This window comes from Phoxinus phoxinus (genome assembly GCF_949152265.1).
Source record: "Phoxinus phoxinus genome assembly, chromosome: 12".
In the NCBI taxonomy this organism is placed as follows: Eukaryota; Metazoa; Chordata; class Actinopteri; order Cypriniformes; family Leuciscidae; genus Phoxinus; species Phoxinus phoxinus.
Window position 1 is genome coordinate 35,053,873 of NC_136887.1, and position 24,751 is coordinate 35,078,623.

The following is a 24,751-nucleotide window of genomic DNA, read 5'->3' on the forward strand; positions in this document are numbered from 1 at the left end:
TGAGCGTATTAATCTGAGCGTATTCATCTGAGCGTATTCATCTGAGCGTATTCATCTGAGCGTATTAATCTGGGCATATTCATCTGAGCGTATTCATCTGAGCGTATTAATCTGAGCGTATTAATCTGAGCGTATTAATCTGAGCGTATTAATCTGAGCGTATTAATCTGGGCATATTCATCTGAGCGTATTAATCTGAGCGTATTAATCTGGGCATATTCATCTGAGCGCATTCATTTGAGCGTATTAATCTGAGCGTATTAATCTGAGCGTATTAATCTGGGCATATTCATCTGAGCGCATTCATTTGAGCGTATTCATCTGAGCGTATTAATCTGAGCGTATTCATCTGAGCGTATTCATCTGAGCGTATTCATCTGAGCGTATTCATCTGAGCGTATTCATCTGAGCGTATTAATCTGAGCGTATTAATCTGGGCATATTCATCTGAGCGCATTCATTTGAGCGTATTAATCTGAGCGTATTAATCTGAGCGTATTAATCTGGGCATATTCATCTGAGCGTATTAATCTGAGCGTATTAATCTGGGCATATTCATCTGAGCGTATTAATCTGAGCGTATTCATCTGAGCGTATTCATCTGAGCGTATTCATCTGAGCGTATTCATCTGAGCGTATTCATCTGAGCGTATTCATCTGAGCGTATTAATCTGAGCGTATTCATCTGAGCGTAATAATCTGAGCGCATTAATCTGAGCGCATTAATCTGAGCGTATTAATCTGAGCGTATTAATCTGAGCGTATTAATCTGAGCGTGATAATCTGAGCGTAATAATCTGAGCGTATTAATCTGAGCGTAATAATCTGAGCGTATTAATCTGAGCATAATAATCCGAGTATATATATCTGAGTGTATAACATCGAGCTCAGATGAATCTGAGCGTATGAATCTGAGCGAATAAATCTGAGCAAATAAATCGGAGCGTATTAATCTGAGCGAATAAATCTGAGCAAATAAATCTGAGCGTATTAATCTGAGCGTATTAATCTGAGCGTATTAATCTGAGCGCAATAATCTGAGCGTATTAATCTGAGTGTAATAATCTGAGCGTAATAATCTGAGCGTAATAATCTGAGCGTAATAATCTGAGCGTAATAATCTGAGCGTATTAATTTGAGCGAATTAATCTGAGCGTAATAATCTGAGCGTATTAATCTGAGCGTATGAATCTGAGCGAATAAATCTGAGCAAATAAATCTGAGCGTATTAATCTGAGCGAATAAATCTGAGCGTAATAATCTGAGCGTAATAATCTGAGCGTAATAATCTGAGCGTATTAATTTGAGCGAATTAATCTGAGCGTAATAATCTGAGCGTATTAATTTGAGCGAATTAATCTGAGCGTAATAATCTGAGCGTATTAATCTGAGCGTAATAATCTGAGCGTATTAATCTGAGCGTAATAATCTGAGCGTATTAATCTGAGCGAATAAATCTGAGCAAATAAATCTGAGCGTATTAATCTGAGCGTATTAATCTGAGCGTATTAATCTGAGCGAATAAATCTGAGCATAATAATCTGAGCGTATTAATCTGAGCGTATTAATCTGAGCGAATAAATCTGAGCATAATAATCTGAGCGTATTAATCTGAGCGTATTAATCTGAGTATATATATCTGAGTGTATAACATCGAGCTCAGATTAATACGCTCAGATTTAATCAACGTCTGTGGATGGACGAGCTGAGCCGACAACTCTACATGAGGATGGACAGTGTGTGTGTGTGTGTGTGTGTGTGTTACTCCTTGTGTGTGTGTGTGTGTGTGTGTGTGTTACTCCTGCAGTGTGAGTGTGTGTGTGTGTGTGTGTGTGTGTGTGTGTGTGTGTGTGTGTGTGTCCTGGTCACCTTCGAGCAGATCAGCTTCAGGCTGCTGGCCACAGTTTCTGCAGGACTCTCACACTGAAACACGTGGCATTTCAACACACTCGTGTTCTTGTCACGGGCCACATACGCAAAATCCCTGAAACACAACAACAGAGACGTTAGTGAAGCAAGAGTTTCCTTTACACGTCTGCATTAACAATCAGTAGTCAATCATTTTAACCCTTAAAACTCATCTTTGATCACCAAAATGACATATAAAAAAAAAAAATCCCCAATTCAATTCAATTCACATTTATTTGTACAGCGCTATCATTTCAAAACTTCATTTTCAATTAAAAACATGCATGTCATATGATCATAAACTAACATCTGAGAGCCATGAACATGTGACAGTGCTATAAAATACAAAATCTCAGGGGGCTTCAAGTAAATCAAAGAGGTTTAGCTGACAAAAAACATCTGAGAAACCCGCTGGAAATGAATCAAGCACAGGAACACACACAGACTCACACAGATGGAAATTATATATTACACTCAGATCGAAGAGCGTTTAATCAGCAGCTAATGAGACACCAGGAGCAAAAGACATCCATCAGAGAGAGAGACACGTGAGAGAATAGGTGGAGGAATGTGTGTGTGTGTGGTGAATGTAAAGGTTAATGGTTTTGTGGCCGTGTTTCAGTGTCACTGGTGACATTCAGAGAGTTTGCTTCAACAGTCAAACTGATGCAGCGTATGCTTTCTGGCGTCTAGAACGGCTCAATCTAAGCAAACACTGGGCCAACACACACACACACACACACACGTCAAACTGCTGGACTGACACATGTTGGTGTTATTTTAGTATAACTGAGATACTATAGTTTTTAATAATATTTAAAATGTTTTTATTTTTATATTTCCATTTTAATTAGTTAAAGTTTTAGTCATTTTGTTTGTAGTATTTTCTGTCATTTTTAATATTTATTTTAATGTTGATTTTTTTAAATTCATTTTAGTCATAGTTTTAGGTATTTTAGTACCTGATGAAATGGAACTGAGAAATGTTTCCTGGCTGAAAAAAGTATATTTTTATATATTTTATTAAACATGAATAGAATAAATACTTTTACAAAAAAAGGATTTGTAATCAACTAAATTTTAAAATCGTAAAAATAAAAATAATCTAAATAAAACCCTTTTTAAAAAGCAATACAATTATAAAAAAATGTTACATTTTTTAAAATAAATAATCAATTAAATAAAAAAAAGGTATAAAATAAAAGGTAAAAATAAAAACAATCAAAATAAAACCATTTTTAAAAAGCAATTTAAAAAAAAAAAACTCTTTGCCGTTGTGTCGAATGAGTTAGACACTAGGGGCCGTATCTGGGAGCCCCAAGCACCTTGGATGTTCAGAAAAGGCCAGTGGAGTTTGGCGTGTGGGATTTGCATGCCTGGCCTATAAAAAGACACATTCAGGTTTGTTCTCCGGAGCCGAAGCATCGCGTCTCTAGGGATGAGAAGCAAATCCATTCCCTTCACCTCCGCTGGATCCATAGAGCACATCTCAGCGCTCGCTCGCTCTTAACGGCACAGATCAGTGTGAGGAGTTCCCCTGGGAGCTTCAGCGGCGATATAACAGAGGCTATTTCCCTTTATAATAATCGTGTGTTTTTAAAGATGCCGTTCTGTCCGTGTCCTGCTGGATGCGGTCGATATTAGTTATTAGATATTATTACGATACCCTCATATCACGAGTCGATACATATATCGATACTGAACTCACGATACAATATTATAGCGATACTCCAAGACATATGATAAAAGGTTAACAAAAAAATGTGCTGTTGATTAAAATGCTAAATTTGATATTACATTGTGTGTGTATATGAATAGGCTCAGACTTGGTGCTGGAAATCACAAAATCACAGGACAATAGAGACTTTTGAATAACAATATTCATGATTCTGAAGATGAAAATACAGAATTATTTTAGACGAACATCCATGCAATCTGTCACTGACTAGATATATTTTAAATAATGTAGGACACTTTTTACTAGTAACATCAGACATTTGGCATTATCAGGACACACAAATATTCCCCCATTGCATTATTATACATTATATACAGTAGTTTCAGAAGGAGTGTTACAGAAGGAGTGTTACTGAAGGAGTGTTACAGAAGGAGTGTTACTGAAGGTTACAGAAGGAGTGTTACTGAAGGAGTGTTACAGAAGGAGTGTTACAGAAGGAGTGTTACTGAAGGAGTGTTACTGAAGGAGTGTTACAGAAGGAGTGTTACAGAAGGAGTGTTACTGAAGGAGTGTTACAGAAGGAGTGTTACTGAAGGAGTGTTACAGAAGGAGTGTTACAGAAGGAGTGTTACTGAAGGAGTGTTACTGAAGGAGTGTTACAGAAGGAGTGTTACAGAAGGAGTGTTACTGAAGGAGTGTTACAGAAGGAGTGTTACTGAAGGAGTGTTACAGAAGGAGTGTTACTGAAGGAGTGTTACTGAAGGAGTGTTACAGAAGGAGTGTTACTGAAGGTTACAGAAGGAGTGTTACTGAAGGAGTGTTACAGAAGGAGTGTTACTGAAGGTTACAGAAGGAGTGTTACTGAAGGAGTGTTACAGAAGGAGTGTTACAGAAGGAGTGTTACTGAAGGAGTGTTACTGAAGGAGTGTTACAGAAGGAGTGTTACAGAAGGAGTGTTACTGAAGGAGTGTTACAGAAGGAGTGTTACTGAAGGAGTGTTACAGAAGGAGTGTTACAGAAGGAGTGTTACTGAAGGAGTGTTACTGAAGGAGTGTTACAGAAGGAGTGTTACAGAAGGAGTGTTACTGAAGGAGTGTTACAGAAGGAGTGTTACTGAAGGAGTGTTACAGAAGGAGTGTTACAGAAGGAGTGTTACAGAAGGAGTGTTACTGAAGGAGTGTTACAGAAGGAGTGTTACTGAAGGAGTGTTACAGAAGGAGTGTTACTGAAGGAGTGTTACTGAAGGAGTGTTACTGAAGGAGTGTTACTGAAGGAGTGTTACAGAAGGAGTGTTACAGAAGGAGTGTTACTGAAGGAGTGTTACAGAAGGAGTGTTACTGAAGGAGTGTTACAGAAGGAGTGTTACTGAAGGAGTGTTACAGAAGGAGTGTTACAGAAGGAGTGTTACTGAAGGAGTGTTACAGAAGGAGTGTTACTGAAGGAGTGTTACAGAAGGAGTGTTACAGAAGGAGTGTTACTGAAGGAGTGTTACAGAAGGAGTGTTACAGAAGGAGTGTTACAGAAGGAGTGTTACAGAAGGAGTGTTACTGAAGGAGTGTTACAGAAGGAGTGTTACAGAAGGAGTGTTACTGAAGGAGTGTTACAGAAGGAGTGTTACAGAAGGAGTGTTACAGAAGGAGTGTTACAGAAGGAGTGTTACAGAAGGAGCGTTACAGAAGGAGTGTTACAGAAGGAGTGTTACTGAAGGAGTGTTACTGAAGGAGTGTTACTGAAGGAGTGTTACAGAAGGAGTGTTACCGAAGGAGTGTTACTGAAGGAGTGTTACTGAAGGAGTGTTACAGAAGGAGTGTTACTGAAGGAGTGTTACAGAAGGAGTGTTACAGAAGGAGTGTTACAGAAGGAGCGTTACAGAAGGAGTGTTACTGAAGGAGTGTTACAGAAGGAGTGTTACAGAAGGAGTGTTACTGAAGGAGTGTTACTGAAGGAGTGTTACAGAAGGAGTGTTACAGAAGGAGCGTTACAGAAGGAGTGTTACAGAAGGAGTGTTACTGAAGGAGTGTTACTGAAGGAGTGTTACTGAAGGAGTGTTACTGAAGGAGTGTTACAGAAGGAGTGTTACAGAAGGAGTGTTACTGAAGGAGTGTTACTGAAGGAGTGTTACAGAAGGAGTGTTACAGAAGGAGTGTTACAGAAGGAGTGTTACAGAAGGAGTGTTACAGAAGGAGCGTTACAGAAGGAGTGTTACTGAAGGAGTGTTACAGAAGGAGTGTTACAGAAGGAGTGTTACAGAAGGAGTGTTACAGAAGGAGTGTTACTGAAGGAGTGTTACAGAAGGAGTGTTACTGAAGGAGTGTTACAGAAGGAGTGTTACAGAAGGAGTGTTACTGAAGGAGTGTTACAGAAGGAGTGTTACAGAAGGAGTGTTACAGAAGGAGCGTTACAGAAGGAGTGTTACTGAAGGAGTGTTACAGAAGGAGTGTTACTGAAGGAGTGTTACAGAAGGAGTGTTACTGAAGGAGTGTGAGTAGTTGCACCTGAATGCTTGCCTGTATCTGATCCAGTAAGTGACACAGTTCAGTAGTTGTGAATGAGACGTGTTCCTCCTGCCTCAACTCTGAGCGACCCGCCTCCTAACGGGTTAAATTGTGTGTTTCAAGGCTGAGAGAGGCCGATCATCAAGGGTTCATGAGTTTACGCTCTTCTTCTGCATTTAGATGCGACTGTCACGCAGAAACTCTGCCGTGTGAATGTGGCTTTTATGTGTCTGAAAACAGCATTTCACTATTAATGTCATGAACTGAAGCTCTGAGGAAACTATAAAACACACTGACACACTCACAGGATCCCCGCCTGTCTCTGCTCTTTACCTGCACATGAAGAGACTTGAGCTGATGCGTTAAATCACAGGTGTGTGTGTGTGTGTGTGTGTGTGTGTGTCTCAGAGCCCCAGCGATGAACCCATTCTGTCTGTCTGTGAACACACAGAAATGAAAGTTTCCTGACACACGCATATGGATTAAAGCACTTTTCAAAAGTGACTCTGGGGTGAAACTGTGAGGATGAGGATGATGATGATGATGATGATGAAGAATCACACTATACTTTCAACTCACACTGGCAAACTACTAATATAAATGAACATTAAGCACGTTTACCAAGCAGTCTATGTGAATGAATCCTAGAATCATCTGTTGCGGTTGAGGAGAGTGTGCTGCTACTTTATTAAGAGATCAAACGCTTCATTTTCACCATAAAAGAGATTAATAAATTCCACAGACGCACATTGAAGGAGGAACTGAGACCAGACCAGAAGATCACTGAGACTTGAGGACTATTGAACACAGGATTGGTAGAAAACACATAGAAACCACCCTGAACACCCAAAAAAATAAAACACTCAAACCATCCACAACACCCTAACAACCATCCAGGACACCCTAGCAACCACCCAAACGACCCACAACACCCTAGCAACCACATAGAACACCCCAACAACCAGAAAACAACAACAAAACACCCTAACAACCCCCCAAACCCCACTAGCAACCACCCACAACATCCTAGCAACACCCTAGCAACCACCCCAACAACCACCTAAACTATTCACAACACCCCAGCAACCACCCAGAACACCCAAGCAACAACCTAGTAACAAGGGCTGCTGGATTACGCCCCAGAGATGGGTATGTTTCACATTGGATTAATTTATCCAAACTCACCACATTATAACACCTCAACACTAGTCTTACACACACATGCTCACACAGAGACACACACACACACACACTCAATCACTGCCTCTTTCTCTCCTTTTCCCAAAAGATTGTGATTGTTTCCACATGTCATTAATATCTATCGCCGCCATACAAACCCTCGGAGACTCACACAGTCTGACTGTATTGTGCTCACATTTGCAGAACAGCAAAAGTCATAGAACATTCTCAAACACACACACACACACACACACACACACACACACAATCTCTCAATGTATTTTTTTCCTTTGCATTTCTCCTTTATTTGCATAATTTTCATGCAAAATGTGTGTACTCTTATACGCTGTACAAAAATCAGTAATAGAGTAAAAACACACACACACACACACACACACACACACACGTTCATCTAGTCCAAACGACCACAAACAATAGTCATAAAACTAACTATAATGGCAACAGACTAACACAAACACAAAAAGACCCAATAAAGCTGACAATTGTCCCTAAAGTAAAACTAAACACACACACGAGTGCGTGGAAACAGCAGCAGCACGATGCAGCAGTGTGTGTGTGAGAGAGAGAGAGTGTGTGTGTAAGAGTGTGTGTGTGTGTGTGTGTGTGTGTATGTGTGTGTGTGTGAGATACTCACACTGATGTCACTCATCAGCATCCAGCCGCACTCTGGCTCATTACTCCCATCGCCACGACGACCAGCATCAGCTCAAACACACACACACACACTGATCCCCGTCTCTTGTCCTCCTCGTCTCTCTGATCCGTCACTCCCTCGGCAAACACACACACACACACACACACACTCTGAGAGCCAAACCCACCGAAAGACTCGCTCTCTCTCTCTCTCTCCGTGTTAAATTAGAACAAATAGAAAAGAACCTGTAAAACGTCCGTCTTGCTCAGAGTTCAACCGAACGAAACACACGTCAGCGTTTATAAGGTGGAATAAGAGAATGTTTCACTATCAGTATGAAACAGCGATGCCACAAAAAGAGGGAGGAGTTGACCAATCTCTCTCTCTCTCTCTCTCTCTCTCACACACACACACACACACACACACACACACACACACACACACACACACACACACACACACACACACACACACACACACACACACACACTCCATATATAGACCTGTGACCTCATCGCTACAAACCCACGTGTTCAAAGACACACAAAATGCTGAGTGCTCCAGATATAGAGCAATGACCTCATCCATCCCAAACACTCATTCATATTGTATAGAATAGAAAAACTGTGTGTGTGTGTGTGTGTGTGTGTGTGTGTGTGTGTGTGTGTGTGTGTGTGCGATTATGTGTGTGTGTGAGTGAGTGAGTGTGTGTGTGTTTGTGCACGATTGTGTGTGTGCGATTATGTGTGAGTGTGAGAGTGAGTGAGTGAGTGAGTGTGTGTGTTTGAGTGAGTGTGAGCGAGTATATATGTGTGTGTGTGTGTGTGTGTGTGTGTGTGTGTGTGTGTGTGTGTGTGTGTGCGTGCGTGCGTCTGAGTGTGTGCGAGTGTGAGTGTGTGTGTGTGTGAGAGTGAGTGAGTAAGTGTGAGTGTGTGTGTGTGTGTGCATTTGTGAGTGTGTGTGACACATAATCTCTCTCTCTTTTCCTATCTGTCTGCATCTCTCGTTTTCTCAACATGTAAAGAAAAAAAATTGGTCTTTACTGATTTTGATTAATGTTACATTTAAATTTATTCATTCAGTAGAAACTTTTAGATGAATTATTATTTATTTATTTTAATACATTTTTTTTATTTAAAACGAAATAATGAAACTGAAATTCATTGCTAATTTTTTCCTCAATGACCGTTTTAATACAGTCTCTCTCTCTGAAAAAAAACAACAAACAACAACAACAACAACAACCGCCACTAAAGTGTGTGAGACTCTAGAAGCGGACTCAACTCACACACGGTCAGTGCCGGATTGTTGTTTTCACTGAAAAAGTGAAAAATTCCCAAATGATGCACTTCATTACCTGACGTTGGACACTTCATGCACTCGACATAGTGCTTATGAATCATAACTGGGACCCAACCCATGTGTGAAGTTTGAGTCCGCGGCGACACCTGCTGGCCCACGCTGGCACTGTAGTCTCAAACACCACCTCAGTGACACTGACCAAACTCTGATCATTTGTTCATAATTATAACTAAAGATGTTTCTCATGAGGGAACACACTGTAGTGAACACACTGTAGTGTACACACTGTAGTGTACACACTGTAGTGTACACACTGTAGTGTACAGAGTTAGTGCACTACATCAATGTATGTCTGTTGGTAGTAAAGTGTGTTGACTGTATTAGAGAAAGAGTGCATGATTATAGTGTAGTTTATGTCCTATAACATGTTAAATGATATTAAAAGATCATTATTTCTATGGTGAGATTCGTGAGATCTAATCTTTCCTGATCACACACACCGATATATAATATAATAGCATCAGAAGCCTTGCTCTATCACTGACTCTCCCGCTGTCGGTGTGAGAGATTCGCTCCGCGCTGGAGTCAGTGAATCAATGTGGTTTATGGTTCAGCAAGACTCTCACACACACACGAAATGAGTCTGAGCAGAGGAACCACCGTCTGTGAAACACACACACAGCAGAGAGAGAGAGAGTGAGCGCTGTAATGTCTCTCATCACTCTCTGCGTCTCTCCAACACGTCTCTGCCATTAACACTGAACACTAAAGCCTTCATCTACCTCAGGGGACGAGAGAGAGAGAGAGAGAGAGAGAGAGAGAGAGAGAGAGAGAGAGAGAGAGAGAGAGAGAGAGAGAGAGAGAGAGAGAGAGAGAGAGAGAGAGAGAGAGAGAGAGAGAGAGAGAGAGAGAGACTATTACTCCTGCAGTGTGTACTCGGCACACAGGAATTGTCTAAAACGTGCAGTAAATCACTAGAACAGACGCATAATGTATCCCACAATGCACTGCACTCGACTTCCCCTCAGACTATTATTTCTGCAGTATGCATGCTGTCTTCAAAGACGATCTTTATGCATGAAACACCCAAATGATAAACTATTTCAGAAAGCATGCACATCTAAAAAAAAAATCAAACAAATATTCACATGCAAATAGGCCGTTTACAGTAACTCCGCCCACCAGAGCCTGATTCAGCCCATCAAAACCTGTCTTTACTGAACTCTTTTCTCTCGGTTTCCCATCATCACACATCAGCTTGGGGTGTATTTTACATAAATATGAAGAAAATATTCTAAAGGTGCGAATAAAACGTGTATTTAATAGTGGGAATGTAGTGTTTACCGGGTAGGGCTGTAGGGACTGGAACAAGTAATGATATAATAAATATAATTTTGTTATTATTGCATTGTTTTTTTATATATACATAATAAACTGAGATGCAATTATAGCATCTATTTACACTTGGTGCAAAGAAAATACACTTTATTGCTATTTGCACCAAAAAAATAATTGCAATGTCAGCATACGGTTGTTCCCAAAAAGTGGCTTTATGGAGCTAATAAATGTTTTTGGGGAAAAACATTGTTTGTTTTTGCTTTTTTTCACTTTAAATACCCAAATGACCAACTATAGCTGCTAAAATGTGCAGTAACCCACCAGAACAGACTGTATCCCACAATGCACTGCACACGACTTCCCTTCAGATTATTGTCTTCAAGCATGAAAAATGTTGTTTTAACCGCGGAGAGACGTCAGTACACTCCGCTTCTCAAGTTCAAATCCTCCATGTTAATCTACTAACTCTCCTGACTGCTCTGTCGGACAAAATGGCGGATGGCGAAGTATGATTGGTCAGATCACCTGTCAATCAAGCTCCCTGCGAAGGGTCAATTGGATAATAAAATAAGAATAAGTATATATAAGAATATTTATGTGTTTTAAATACGCAACATAAGGTCACGTGACTGTAATATACTACTGTTGGTTGCATAACGTGTCGTGTTTCACATGCTAGATTTAAAGGGGACGTCGTGAGGATCTGAGTTTGGCGGTGTGTAAGTGTGTAATCTGGAGCTTCTACCAACACGGGAAACGTGAAAAGTGAAACCAGTAACTGTGTTCAGGTGAGCCGTTCTCTGAGAGCATGTCTAAAAATAAGCTGATCAGATTTCACTCTCCTTCTGGCGTATGAAGAAGATCTTATTATAATATTACCGGCCCTTAATCTGCACGTTTACACACACACACACAGCGCCGCCATTTTGTTTTCACGAGCGACAGCAGAGACCAGTTGTAACGCGATAGCAGGAGATCCAGCAAAGCATGAAACTGTTCTGTGGTCGAGCGCAGACTGGACACTAGTGACCAGAACATGTCAGCGCTGTCTTATAAACACCTCAGGAACTGTGGACACGTGTGTAAGAGTTCAACATGATGATGAGATGATCAGTGTAACTCCACAACAACTACACAATGTCTCCGCTAACATCCAGTAACTCCTCCTGAGTCTCTCCTGCACTCGCTACTGCTTATTCTGGGATTCTGGAGGAGTGAGATCGGCCAGTTCTGTTATTGCCGGAGTTTCTGAAGCTCCGCCCTCTTCTGAACGGAGGCGGAGCTAAAGCTCATTTGCATTTAAAGCGACACACACAACAAAAATGGCGCCTTTTTTTCTCACACCCAAAACGGGGCAAATTTGACAAGATATAATAAATGATCTGTAAGTATTTTGAGCTCACACATTTTATTTTATATCTTGTGAAAAGAGGCATAATATGTCACAGTGACTTTTAAGAGTATGTCAGAAAGAAAAACATTTAAAATGTGATCGAATTAATCTCCTTCGATGCTATAAAACACGTAATGTACATGTATTAACCTCATAAAGCCGTAAACATCACAACACCGTCTGCAGAGGATCAGAATCTGCAGAATCACCGACACAAGCGGTTAATGGAGTTAGACAGGCTTGAGGGGAAGTGTCTGACCTGCTGAGGCCCCGCCCACTCCCCACACGCGGATGCAGCTGATTGGCTGAGAGTGCAGGAGGGTGTGGTCAGTGGCGTCGATGAGGCTGAGAGTGACATCTTGCAGGACCAGTAGCATCGTCTGTCTCTGAGCGAGAGAGAACGAGAGAGACGCGAGTTACGTCATCAGATTACTCCTCAAGTAACTAGTAAAGCAATACTTTTTTATTTATTTATTATGGAAACAAATACTATTTACAGGTGACAGATACAACAAGAACCAAGGCCAACAAAACATACATAACAACAGCCAACGTGTGTGTGTGTGTGTGTGTAACAATAATAAACTTTTCATCAGGAGCATTACTTTTAAACTTTACAACAAAATATCTGAGTTTCTTTTTCAAATAAGTCACACAAGTTACTTTGTTTCCCCAATTATTGACTGACAGCTCTCCTGTCCTCATGTTGAGAGAAATAGAAGTGCAGAGGCGTGTGTGTGTGTGTGTGTGTGTGTGTGTGTGTGTGTGTAACATGATAGTTATTGTAGTTCTAGACTAAATGTGAGCATTTACTCATCTCACTTGCACAAAAAAAGATTAAATATTCTTCAAATTGCATGAAATCAGGGAAATGCAGAATCAGAATACTATCTCCAATAACAAAATATTTTAAATAAAACCTACATGTTTATGCATTTAATCTCACTTATTGACCAATGTACTTGCTTCTGACCTTCGATGATCAGTTAAACCATAAGGAAAAATTATTATAGATTTTTTTGTTTTTATTGGTAAAGTAAGTGTTAAACTTGTTTTTCTCCCATAGACAGTATATAAACTGGACACAGCGACCCCACAGGTTTCAACGGAGAGAAGTGAAGTCAATTAGAAGCATCACTTCCTGATCGCCAGGCGAACTGCGCAGACTCAAACTGAGCTTGGTGACGTGAGCAACATGTCTGACAGCTGTCAGTCTTCTAGTCGCTGTGCCGAGAGAAATCTGGATCATTCCCTTCTGAATCCCGCAGAGACGGAGAGCGTGAGCATTAGCTGTCCATGAGCTAGCAGCGGGAGCAACTTTATCACTCTCTGTGGGCTTCTCCCTTCACTTTATCAGACTTTATGCCTCCACGTCCCCCGATTGCCCGTGAGCTTCTCCGCCGGTCTATACGGTAATTTCTCTACAGTGCGACAGAGAGTCGAGTGGTTATGACGCAATCGTTAGCCTATTTTTACAAAAACTGCTTCTACGAGGCCATCCCGTACGATACAAGGTAATGGAGCCTTTTATACATTGTCGTGTTTCTTTAGAAATAAATAATGGACAAATGGAGTCTTTGGACGCCTCAGATGTAAAGTTATTCGCTGTCAAAGTGACGGCAAAATGAATGGGAGTCAATGGAATGCTAACAGCAGGAGATGCTCTGCTATAATGGCGGCCCGCGGGGAAGCTTCAGTTTCCGGCGGATGGATTACCTCCTTGGTTTCTCCTGTATCTATTCTTGTGTTCTCCAGGATATCATCAGCTGAAGGATTGTTTGAGCGGCGCCCTCTACTGTACAGGAGTGAATCTGCATTTCCATCAGCCGGAGGATTATTATTTCACTTTTGGTGTGAAAGGGTCTTTACATTTGCCCAAAAATATAAGCCCAGCCCAGGTGGAAAAAAATTATGCAAAAGTAATAATAAAAAAAAAACCTGTAACCAAGTAAAGCAATTTGTTACATTTTATGTAACGCCATAATGTAACGCATTACTTTTCAGAGTAAGTCTCCCCAGCAGCGCGAGTGAGTGTATGAGAGAGAGATGTGACCCGTCTCACCCTCGTCCGCGCGCTGTCTGTCTCTCTGCGCCGCTGTAGCTGCTGAATGCAGTCGCTGACCGCCGCGCCGCTCTTCCCACACACCAGATCCGCCTCGCGGACCTCCAGCCAGCCCAGATACTGGACCCAGAACACCTGCAGCGTGCAGCGGACCAGCACACACACACATCAGAACACACACATCAGAACACACACCAGCACACTGCACTCAACTTTTTCATACGACTACAATCAGAGTTATATAAAAAAATATCCTGGCTCTTCCAAGCTTTATAATGGCAGTGAATGACTGTTTCTGTTTTGAAATGCACTTTTATGATGGACAGATGCACTTTTATGATGGACAGATGCACTTTTATGATGGACAGATGCACTTTTATGATGGACAGATGCACTTTTATGATGGACAGATGCACTTTTATGATGGACAGATGCACTTTTATGATGGACAGATGCACTTTTATGATGGACAGATGCACTTTTATGATGGACAGATGCACTTTTATGATGGACAGATGCACTTTTATGATGGACAGATGCACATTTATGATGGACAGATGCACTTTTATGATGGACAGATGCACTTTTATGATGGACAGATGCACTTTTATGATGGACAGATGCACTTTTATGATGGACAGATGCACATTTATGATGGACAGATGCACTTTTATGATGGACAGATGCACTTTTATGATGGACAGATGCACTTTTATGATGGACAGATGCACTTTTATGATGGACAGATGCACTTTTATGATGGACAGATGCACATTTATGATGGACAGATGCACTTTTATGATGGACAGATGCACTTTTATGATGGACAGATGCACTTTTATGATGGACAGATGCACTTTTATGATGGACAGATGCACTTTTATGATGGACAGATGCACTTTTATGATGTACAGATGCACTTTTATGATGGACGGATGCACTTTTATGATGGACAGATGCACTTTTATGATGGACAGATGCACTTTTATGATGGACAGATGCACTTTTATGATGGACAGATGCACTTTTATGATGGACAGATGCACATATGGACTTCAAAACAGAAACAGTCATTCACTGCCATTATAAAGCTTAAGCTTGGAAAGAGTCAAGACATTTTTTTTATATAACTCTGATTGTATTCGTCTGACAGAAGAGTCATATACACCGAGGATGGCTTGAGGGGGAGTAAATCATGGGCTAATTTTCATTTTTGGGTGAACTATCTATTTAACCCTATAAATCCTATTGATCTGATCAACCACATTTTTTTAAATGTTTTTTTTATCAAAGTTAAAGTAACATAATTGGACAAACGTGTTCCAAATATTAAGAAAAGATCTCAAATATAACAATCTTGTATATTAGACATCAGCTGTTTCTCATTGAACCTAAAGATGATGTCATTCTTCTGTTCCCACAATGCATTGCGTCAAACGCCTGCTCATCTGTAGTTCCAGGCAGCGCCACACGGCGTCACTGTTGATAAATATCACTGTTTATGCTGCTAGTTTTATCCTTTAATATCTTTCCATAATATAATCATTTAGTGATTCCAAACAAGAGAGTTACAGTTAAATCCTTCATAATACATTATTAAACTGCTCTGTGGTTCTGAAAACTATTCCGGTCTTACCTACTGTTTTTTACTGATTTAAATGAAATCAAAAAAGAAATTGTCCTGTTCATGTTATGTCACACTGACTCCAGGACAATGCTGTTGTCATTTTGTGCTTCTTGGGCAAATTTCATATCCATAAATCCAAAATGATACCTTCTAAACCTAATGTTTCCCTATTTAGTTCTGAGATAAACGTGCTGATTCCACACTTATATGACAGAGAAACAACAAATACATTAAACCATCACAGGATTTAACTAAGATTACCAAGACCATTTATATTAATATTATATATTTTTTTATTTGTGATGCCTGAGATTTTATCATCCCTCATCATCATTATTATTATTATTTATTTTATATTGGTTTTTATTTCTATTTCTGGTGTCTATGTTATTTTATGTCATCATTATTATCATTATTTATTTATTTTGTGGTGTTTTATTTTATGTCACTCCTCGTTGTTATTATTATTATTTATTTATTTTTTAATTGTGATGTCTGTGTGATTTAATCTCATCCCTCATCATTATTATTTATTTTATATTATTTTATTATCTTTTATTTATTTGTGAAGTCTGTGATGTCTGTGATTTCGTGTCATCCCTCATCATTATTATTATTTATTTTATATTGTTTTTTATTTCTATTTCTGGTGTCTATGTTATTTTAAGTCATCCCTCATTATTACTATTATCATTATTTATTTATTTTGTGGTGTTTTATTGTGTCATCCCTCGTTGTTATTATTATTATTATTATTATTTTTACTTGTGATGTCTGTGTGATTTAATCTCATCCCTCATCATTCTTTATTTTATATTATTTTATTATTTTTTATTTATTTGTGAAGTCTGTGATTTTGTGTCATCCCTCATCATTGTTTAATGCTGAGCACCAAAATATAATTCTTGTTAAAGTTGTGTTAATATTGATGTGTGTGATCACCTGTGTCTCCGGGTCGTTGATGGGAATGACGGTGTCTGCAGGGGCTGATGGGACTTTAGCTCTGAGGAGGATACACATCATCATGACGCTTCTGTCCTGCGGGTTTATGATTAATATTCCTCAAGATGTACAGGTGTGGAGCTTCACCTGTGGTTGATGAAGCTGTACGGGCCGCCGTGAGCTCCTAAACTCTCTCGGTTCCTCTGCCGCTCTCTCTCGCGCTCCTCCTGCCGCTCGCGCTCGCGCCGCTTCTCTCGGGAGTCGCATGTCTCCGTCAGGTCCTGTAGACAACGCAAGTCTCCAATCTCAGAAAACATGTGCTTGCCTTCCATAGCATATATTCATTTACATATGCATTATATTTTAACTTAACTAATTTATCCAAACACACATTAAGTGTAGAACAGGTTATGAAAACAAGTTATGATGAAAGCCACTGTTTAAATGTTTATATTTCAAAAAATGAATTGAAATAGAAACAGTCATGTCATTAGAAGGTTATTATTTTAATATTATTATTTAAAAAAAACTGCCATATGTGCAACTTAAATGTTTGTACACAAATCAGTTTTAAGCTTTAATATTAACTTAAATATTTTATATTTTTATAACTATGCTATTTATATTTACTATTAATAATAATAGACTGACAGGGTTCCCTTGTTTACAGCATAAACGCCCTGATATTCTTGTTATTTTATTTTGAACAAATTCAGTCTAATATGAAGTTCATTTTGAGTTTGTTTTCGGGAGTTCGAAACGTTCTGGATAAGTTCGCTCCGGCTGGTAAACGCCTCTGGACTCTCATTGGCCCGTGGTGATGTCACGAGTGGGCGTGGCTCTCAGGCTCCGCCCTCTTCGAGGTGTGAATCTTCTCCGGTTCACTTCTTCGGTTCAGACGCGAGTGAAACATGAACACACACCGGAGAGACGCTCGACAGGAGAAACTGAAGCGGTGTTCTCACCGAGAGACTGACAGTGTTCTTCATGTGTGTGAAGCGCTCGTGTGTAAAGCGCTGTATGAACACACACACGTGACTGACGTGAGGTAATGCAGATCTGCTGCACACATCCACATCGCTGTGACCTGATGCTTTCTGAACCGCTGATTTCTCCGTTTGTTCTCATGAACCGGATCAGATTGAAGTTCGGAACTAAACTCAAAATAAAATCATAAAATTTGCGTCAAACAAAATGTGTCTTTATTTTCACATGTTTACCAGGTAGTTGTTGTTGAGGAAACTGGCGGCGCGTCCCATCGCCTCGTAACACAGCGAGGAAGAGGAGGGTGACGAGGCGGATGAAGGAACGGGCTCCACAGAGCTGTCGGACACGATACTGCTGGGCCGCTACACACACACACACACGCGCGCACACAAAAATAAGCACAAATTAACAAATCAAGTCCCGGCCCACATTATTTTTGAAAACAGTGGTAAGAGCTGAAGATCATCGCGGTGTCTCAACAAATCTTCAATGCTTTCATTATTCCTCCCCTGTTCAAGCTTGCATTATTCTGAAACGTGTGTATTGCCTCATGAAGATTGCTGTATTCCTCATTTGTAAGTCACTTTGGATAAAACTGTCTGCTAAACGACTGTGAATGTGTGTACCTCAGTCTGAGCCTTAGCGCAGGGCACAGGAAGACACGCCCCCTTCACTCGTGGCCCCGCCTCCAGGTCAGGCCAAAAACACTCCTTCAGCTGAGGCTCTTCCCAAACACCTTCACACAGAAAACATATTTCATGATAATAACAATAATCCACAGTTTTACTGTTCTTTTGATCAGTGTTGGGTGTAACGCATTACTAGTTACTTGAAAAAGGTAACCTAATTAAGTAACTTTTAAGTTACTTGTAAAGTAACGCATTATTTTCTTTAAAAGTAACCAAGTAAAGCAATTAATTACTTTTTAAGGTAGTAACGCAATAATGTAACGCATTACTTTTCTTTAAATGTAACTTAGTAAAGCAATTCATTACTTTTTAAGGAAGTAACGCAATAATGTAACGCATTACTTTTCTTTAAAAGTAACTAAGTAAAGCAATGAATTACTTTTTAAGGTAGTAACGCAATAATGTAACGCATTACTTTTCTTTAAATGTAACTAAGTAAAGCAATGAATTACTTTTTAAGGGAGTAACGCAATAATGTAACGCATTACTTTTCTTTAAATCTAACTAAATAAAGCGATTAGATACTTTTTAAGGGAGTAACGCAATAATGTAACACATTACTTTTCTTTAAATCTTACTAAATAAAGCGATTAGATACTTTTTAACCCTTTAAGACCGAAGGGAGCGTCGGCGCTCCCGTTTGCGTGTCTCTGTTTAAGAGCCGATAGAAACTGAAACCAAATGGCTAGCTCAATAATTATTTTTGCACACAAAACCAGAGACGTTACACGTTCCGATCGAGCCTCCAACATGCTCCTGTTGCGTTGTTTTCACCCTCTAATGAGTCTGCACAAATAGCATAATATGCGTTTTCAAATAAAAACACTAAAACGCATTGCATGTCCTTTGCACACATGTTCTATAGATCTGCGATCCGCAGTCACGTCTTCCCATACGCTCATACACGTTCATGCACTATGACCCCAGAGTGTGTCGCATGTTGTGACGTCACAAGATGCGACATTTGACTCCCATGTCTATGCCCATTGCTACCTGATAGCTACTCTGATGCGATTTACTTTCGTTATTGTCTTTTTTATCATTGCTTCGTCATTTTATCATTTATTACTCTTTTACACATACATACAAACGCACATTTACAAATGCAAGCACATTCTCACACACACGCACGCGCGACGTCATGCCTGCACGACTAGAGAAGTACACGGACGCGGAGATTTTGGCACACTAGCTGCTACTTGCGCCCGATGAATGAGTGTATCTTACAAACTAATTTATGTAAACAGTTCAAATCAATTGTGTGTAGTTTTAAAGTGTTTTATGCTCATTTTTTACATTGACAAGTTTGAGGTTGACATTTGCGATATTTCTGTATTTAATAAAATATGTAGAAAAAATAAACAATTTTAATAAATTTTTTTGGTTTATTGCACTTTTCAGCTTTTTATCTAGTTACTATTGATTTATTACAAAGATAGCCTTCAAATTGGGGGTGTAAGGATTGTTTTGATGTATGGCATATGAAAATGCTCTAAAGAATGACAGCACAGCATGTAAAAATACTAAGATATAATCTGGCGGAATTGTTCTATGGCAGGTCATAAAGTTAAGGAAGTAACGCAATATTGTAACGCATTACTTTTCTTTAAATGTAACTAAGTAAAGCAATGAAATACTTTTTAAGGTAGTAACGCAATAATGTAACGCATTACTTTTCTTTAAATGTAACTAAGTAAAGCAATGAATTACTTTTTAAGGTAGTAACGCAATAATGTAACGCATTACTTTTCTTTAAAAGTAACTAAGTAAAGCAATGAATTACTTTTTAAGGGAGTAACGCAATAATGTAACGCATTACTTTTCTTTAAATGTAACTAAGTAAAGCAATTAGTTACTTTTTAAGGGAGTAACGCAATAATGTAACGCATTACTTTTCTTTAAATGTAACTAAGTAAAGCAATTAATTACTTTTTAAGGGAGTAACGCAATATTGTAACGCATTACTTTTCTTTAAATGTAACTAAGTAAAGCAATGAAATACTTTTTAAGGTAGTAACGCAATAATGTAACGCATTACTTTTCTTTAAAAGTAACTAAGTAAAGCAATGAATTACTTTTTAAGGTAGTAACGCAATAATGTAACGCATTACTTTTCTTTAAATGTAACTAAGTAAAGCAATTAGTTACTTTTTAAGGGAGTAACGCAATAATGTAACGCATTACTTTTCTTTAAATGTAACTAAGTAAAGCAATTAATTACTTTTTAAGGGAGTAACGCAATATTGTAACGCATTACTTTTCTTTAAATGTAACTAAATAAAGCAATTAGTTACTTTTTAAGGTAGTAACGCAATAATGTAACGCATTACTTTTCTTTAAAAGTAACTAAGTAAAGCAATGAATTACTTTTTAAGGTAGTAACGCAATAATGTAACGCATTACTTTTCTTTAAATGTAACTAAGTAAAGCAATTAGTTACTTTTTAAGGGAGTAACGCAATAATGTAACGCATTACTTTTCTTTAAATGTAACTAAGTAAAGCAATTAATTACTTTTTAAGGGAGTAACGCAATAATGTAACGCATTACTTTTCTTTAAATGTAACTAAGTAAAGCAATTAATTACTTTTTAAGGGAGTAACGCAATAATGTAACGCATTACTTTTCTTTTAAAGTAACTAAGTAAAGCAATTAATTACTTTTTAAGGGAGTAACGCAATATTGTAACGCATTACTTTTCTTTAAATGTAACTAAATAAAGCAATTAGTTACTTTTTAAGGGAGTAACGCAATATTGTAACGCATTACTTTTCTTTAAATGTAACTAAATAAAGCGATTAGATACTTTTTAAGGGAGTAACGCAATATTGTAACGCATTACTTTTCTTAAGTAAAGCGATTAGATACTTTTTTTTAAGGTAGTAATGCAACATTGTAACGCATTACTCTTCAAAGTAACTGTCCCCAACACTGCTTTTGATCAGCATGAGTGTAAATAGACGGTCACCTGTCTCCGGAGGCGTTCCCACAGACGGACTCTCCTGTGATAGCGTCGTCCAGCTGGAGTCTTCCTCCTCCTCGTCCTCCAGCTGTTTCTCGGGTCGCGTCGGGCGCTCGTTCGACTCCTCGGCCTCGTCTCCTCTCAGCTCCAGGCGTAACGTGGACGGCGGGATCATTTGGACCTTCCCGCTGGGAGAAGCGACGTTCCCGTCTCTGACGCGGCTCACGCGCTCGTTGTTGGGGCGAAGCACGTGCTCGTAAACGTCCGCCGGCTCTGGACTCTCCTCCTCCTCCTCCTCTTCTTCGCTGGCCAGCAGGAGCAGGTGGTTCTGTGGGAGCGTGAGGTGAACCTCCACATGGTTCTCTTTAGCCCACGTTTGCGCCTCCAGCTTAGGCAGGAGGTGTTTCTCCTCAACATGCGTGTCTTTATTAGGACTGCTGGACGCCTCCTCCTCTCGATGGTATTCTAGAAAGCTCTTGGTCCTCCTTCTGAACGCTGGGTTCTTCTGGTTGTCCTTCCCCTCCAGCCAATCGCAGCTGTTCCTCAGGAGGTTCTTGTCGTTCTTGTTGAGGTCCATCTGCTCCTCTTTGAGCTGGAGGTTAGTGCCGTTCTTGGCCAGTTTGGGATTGGATGTGGAAAAGGAAAGCGAGGAGCAGTAGAGAGACGACGACGATGCGGATTTGGTCGGGGCGGGTTTAAAGTGCACAGGGGCGTGGCTTTGGCTCAAAGGGGCGTGGCTTTGGCTCAAAGGGGCGGGGTTTTGGCTTAAACCCATTGCGTTCTGAATATTCGTCAACGCGTAGTTTTGACGACTTTTCGACGAGCCTTGCGCTTCCTTGGAAACCGCGACAACGCCTTCCTTTATGGTGTCGCAGCTCAGCTGCTGGTTGTGGGAGGAGCGTAAATTAAGGGAGGTGGGCGGAGTCAACAACGAGCCGCTGTGATTGGTCGATTCCACGGTCGATGCGCTGCGCCTGAGGGGAGGCTTCTGCAGTGACATCATTGCAACGATAAATCGGCTGTGAAGAGTGAGAACGATAGTTAATTAGCTTCACTAAGTCCTGTCAACTTTAATTTACAGTAACTAAAATATTCCTACAACCGAGTAATTACTTTTCTTCTGTTAATCAGCCATGTTTCAAGTGTCATTGTGTGTTTGCGTGACTCAATCACCTTTACATGCACTGCACAGTCAGCACAGCGTCTCAAGTTATACGGCAACAAACACACACACACACAAACTGGGGCGGAAAATGTGTTTACTGCAGATCTTGACTGAAGATCAGTGTGATTATACAGCAATATCACACACACACACACACACACACACACACAAACACACACACACACACTCTCTCACACACACACACACACACTTTCTGTGCATCAGCCAAAAGCTGTAGTTTTGACTGATCTCAACAGTGATACAGTATATCAAAATGTTATTTTTTGTTATTGTCTTCATTAATAACTCATAAATATAAGGTTATTCAAGAAGACACGTAGATATTAAACTCATAAGGATCAAGTAATTTTTTGTATAATTTAGATTTTTCACTTTTACACATCTTGGGGACAATACAAATAGTCTATATGTGCATATGCAATAAAATATGAAATAAAATATAACAGCAAAACTCAATAATTGTACAGTAAAGTACTGCATGATTTAGCCATTAAATATGCTTGGAATTATTATTTTTTTAACCAAAAACACTTATATGGTGTTATTATAATCCTATATGCAATAAAAAATAAAAACTGAAATTGGATATAACAGCAAAAAACGCAAGACTCAGTGACTCTTATTATATTATGCAATACTGTACTAGTCTCTATATAACATATATATAACAGCAAACATGCACAACTTAATAACTTCAGTAAAAGGCACTAGTAAAATTATTTATTTTAACTTTTTATTGTAATCAAACATGCATTAAATTGAAATAGGACATAAAAGCAAGAATGCAAGACTCTAGTATAATACAGTAATGCATTATTGAATTATAATCATACAACTATTTAATTATAATCCTATATGCAATAAAATTGGATATGCAACATGTCATAAAATAACTCAATAACTCTACTTGCATAGCAACAGTAAAATACTCTCGGAACAGAATGTACAAACTTTAATTATAATGCTATATGCAATTCAATTTAAAATTGTATATTACAGTAAAAATGCAAGACTCAATAATTTTCAGTAAAGCAATGATTGAATATTCGAACTCATATGCAATACAAATAAAAATTGAAATCTGATATTACAGGAATCATGCAGGACACTCACTATATTATTATGCAATACTGTACTATACTAGTGAAGTCTCATGGATCATTCATACAACTCTTTAATCATAATCCTGTATGCAATCAAATGTAAGGCACTAGTAACTGCTAATTTTGATTATAATCCTCAATGCAATAAAATTAAAAATGGATCATAACAGCAAAAATGCAAGACTCAACTGGTGTAATACAGTGTATGCATTGCATATATCCAACGATATCGCTTTAATTATAATCATTTAGCCATAGAATTGGAAATGCAACATATTAAAAGTGAATATTGTGTAAATTTGGCCAAATCCAGCGATGACATCATCATGTAGCGCATGCACAGAAGTTGCTGTTTGATCTTGACAGATCGGCCCAAAACATTTAATGACGCACATCAGAACTTGGACAAACACACACACTCTGCAACAAATGCTCCATGCATCATCATCATCATCATCTCACACGATCATACACACACATATTCGCACATGTGATGTGACAGTGAGAAGTGTCAAGTCACGCTCATAACGCGCGTCCAGTGCATGTCAAACTCAATCCAATCCTCAATTCTATAAAGTTGCTGCAACGAAGATGCATTGGATCAATCGGTATAACCAAGATTGCGCGCGCGCGCGTGTATGAACATGACGTCATCTGTTCAGAGACAGCACTCACCAGCACCGGGTGTCCGCGAGGCTTCCAGCTGTTCTCTCTCTGAAGACGCTGATGCGGAGACGCGAGGTGACGCCCGCTTTTAAAGTCCAGACGCCCGCAACGCGAGACCTCTCCGCAACCGCGCACAGGATGCGCTGCTCTCTGCGCATGCGCTCCGCGGACGCGCGCGCCGACCAATCCGAGCGCTGAGCGCAAGCCAGTGCATGAATATTAATCAGGGCGTGATAGAAACGTAACTTAATATTCATGAGACAAGTCGCGTGTAAAATTAATTACATTTTTCAAACATTTACAATGAAAAATTTCATCTGAACATAAAACAACCCTCATAAATGCATTTAATATAAATAGTATATTAGTATTTATATTTAACTCGCTTAAAATACAGTAACCACAGTCATTCAACAGCTAAATTAATAACTTTTTTACAACATAAAAATGAACATCACTGAACTTCCTTCGGCTGGACTGACGCTATTCTCTTCTGGAAACACACTTTGTTGCATTATTTTCCTGTTATCTCTGTAAAGCTGCTTTGAAACACTCTGTACTGTAAAAAGCGCTGTATAAA

General features: G+C 39.3%; 1 protein-coding gene across 1 annotated transcript in view; it reads right to left on the reverse strand.

The window, feature by feature from the left end:
* The window catches only part of apbb2a (amyloid beta (A4) precursor protein-binding, family B, member 2a), a 31,241-nt gene extending 6,903 nt beyond the window's left edge, over positions 1-24,338 (reverse strand). Inside the window, 10 exon segments of the mRNA XM_079629951.1 lie at positions 1,870-1,984; positions 12,208-12,226; positions 12,229-12,334; positions 14,011-14,145; positions 16,580-16,640; positions 16,727-16,860; positions 17,800-17,928; positions 18,193-18,302; positions 21,223-22,235; positions 24,181-24,338. Of these exon segments, the coding sequence (XP_079486077.1) occupies positions 1,870-1,984; positions 12,208-12,226; positions 12,229-12,334; positions 14,011-14,145; positions 16,580-16,640; positions 16,727-16,860; positions 17,800-17,928; positions 18,193-18,302; positions 21,223-22,235; positions 24,181-24,329 (1,971 nt within the window). The 5' untranslated portion in view covers positions 24,330-24,338.
* Positions 24,339-24,751: the final 413 nt, after the last annotated feature.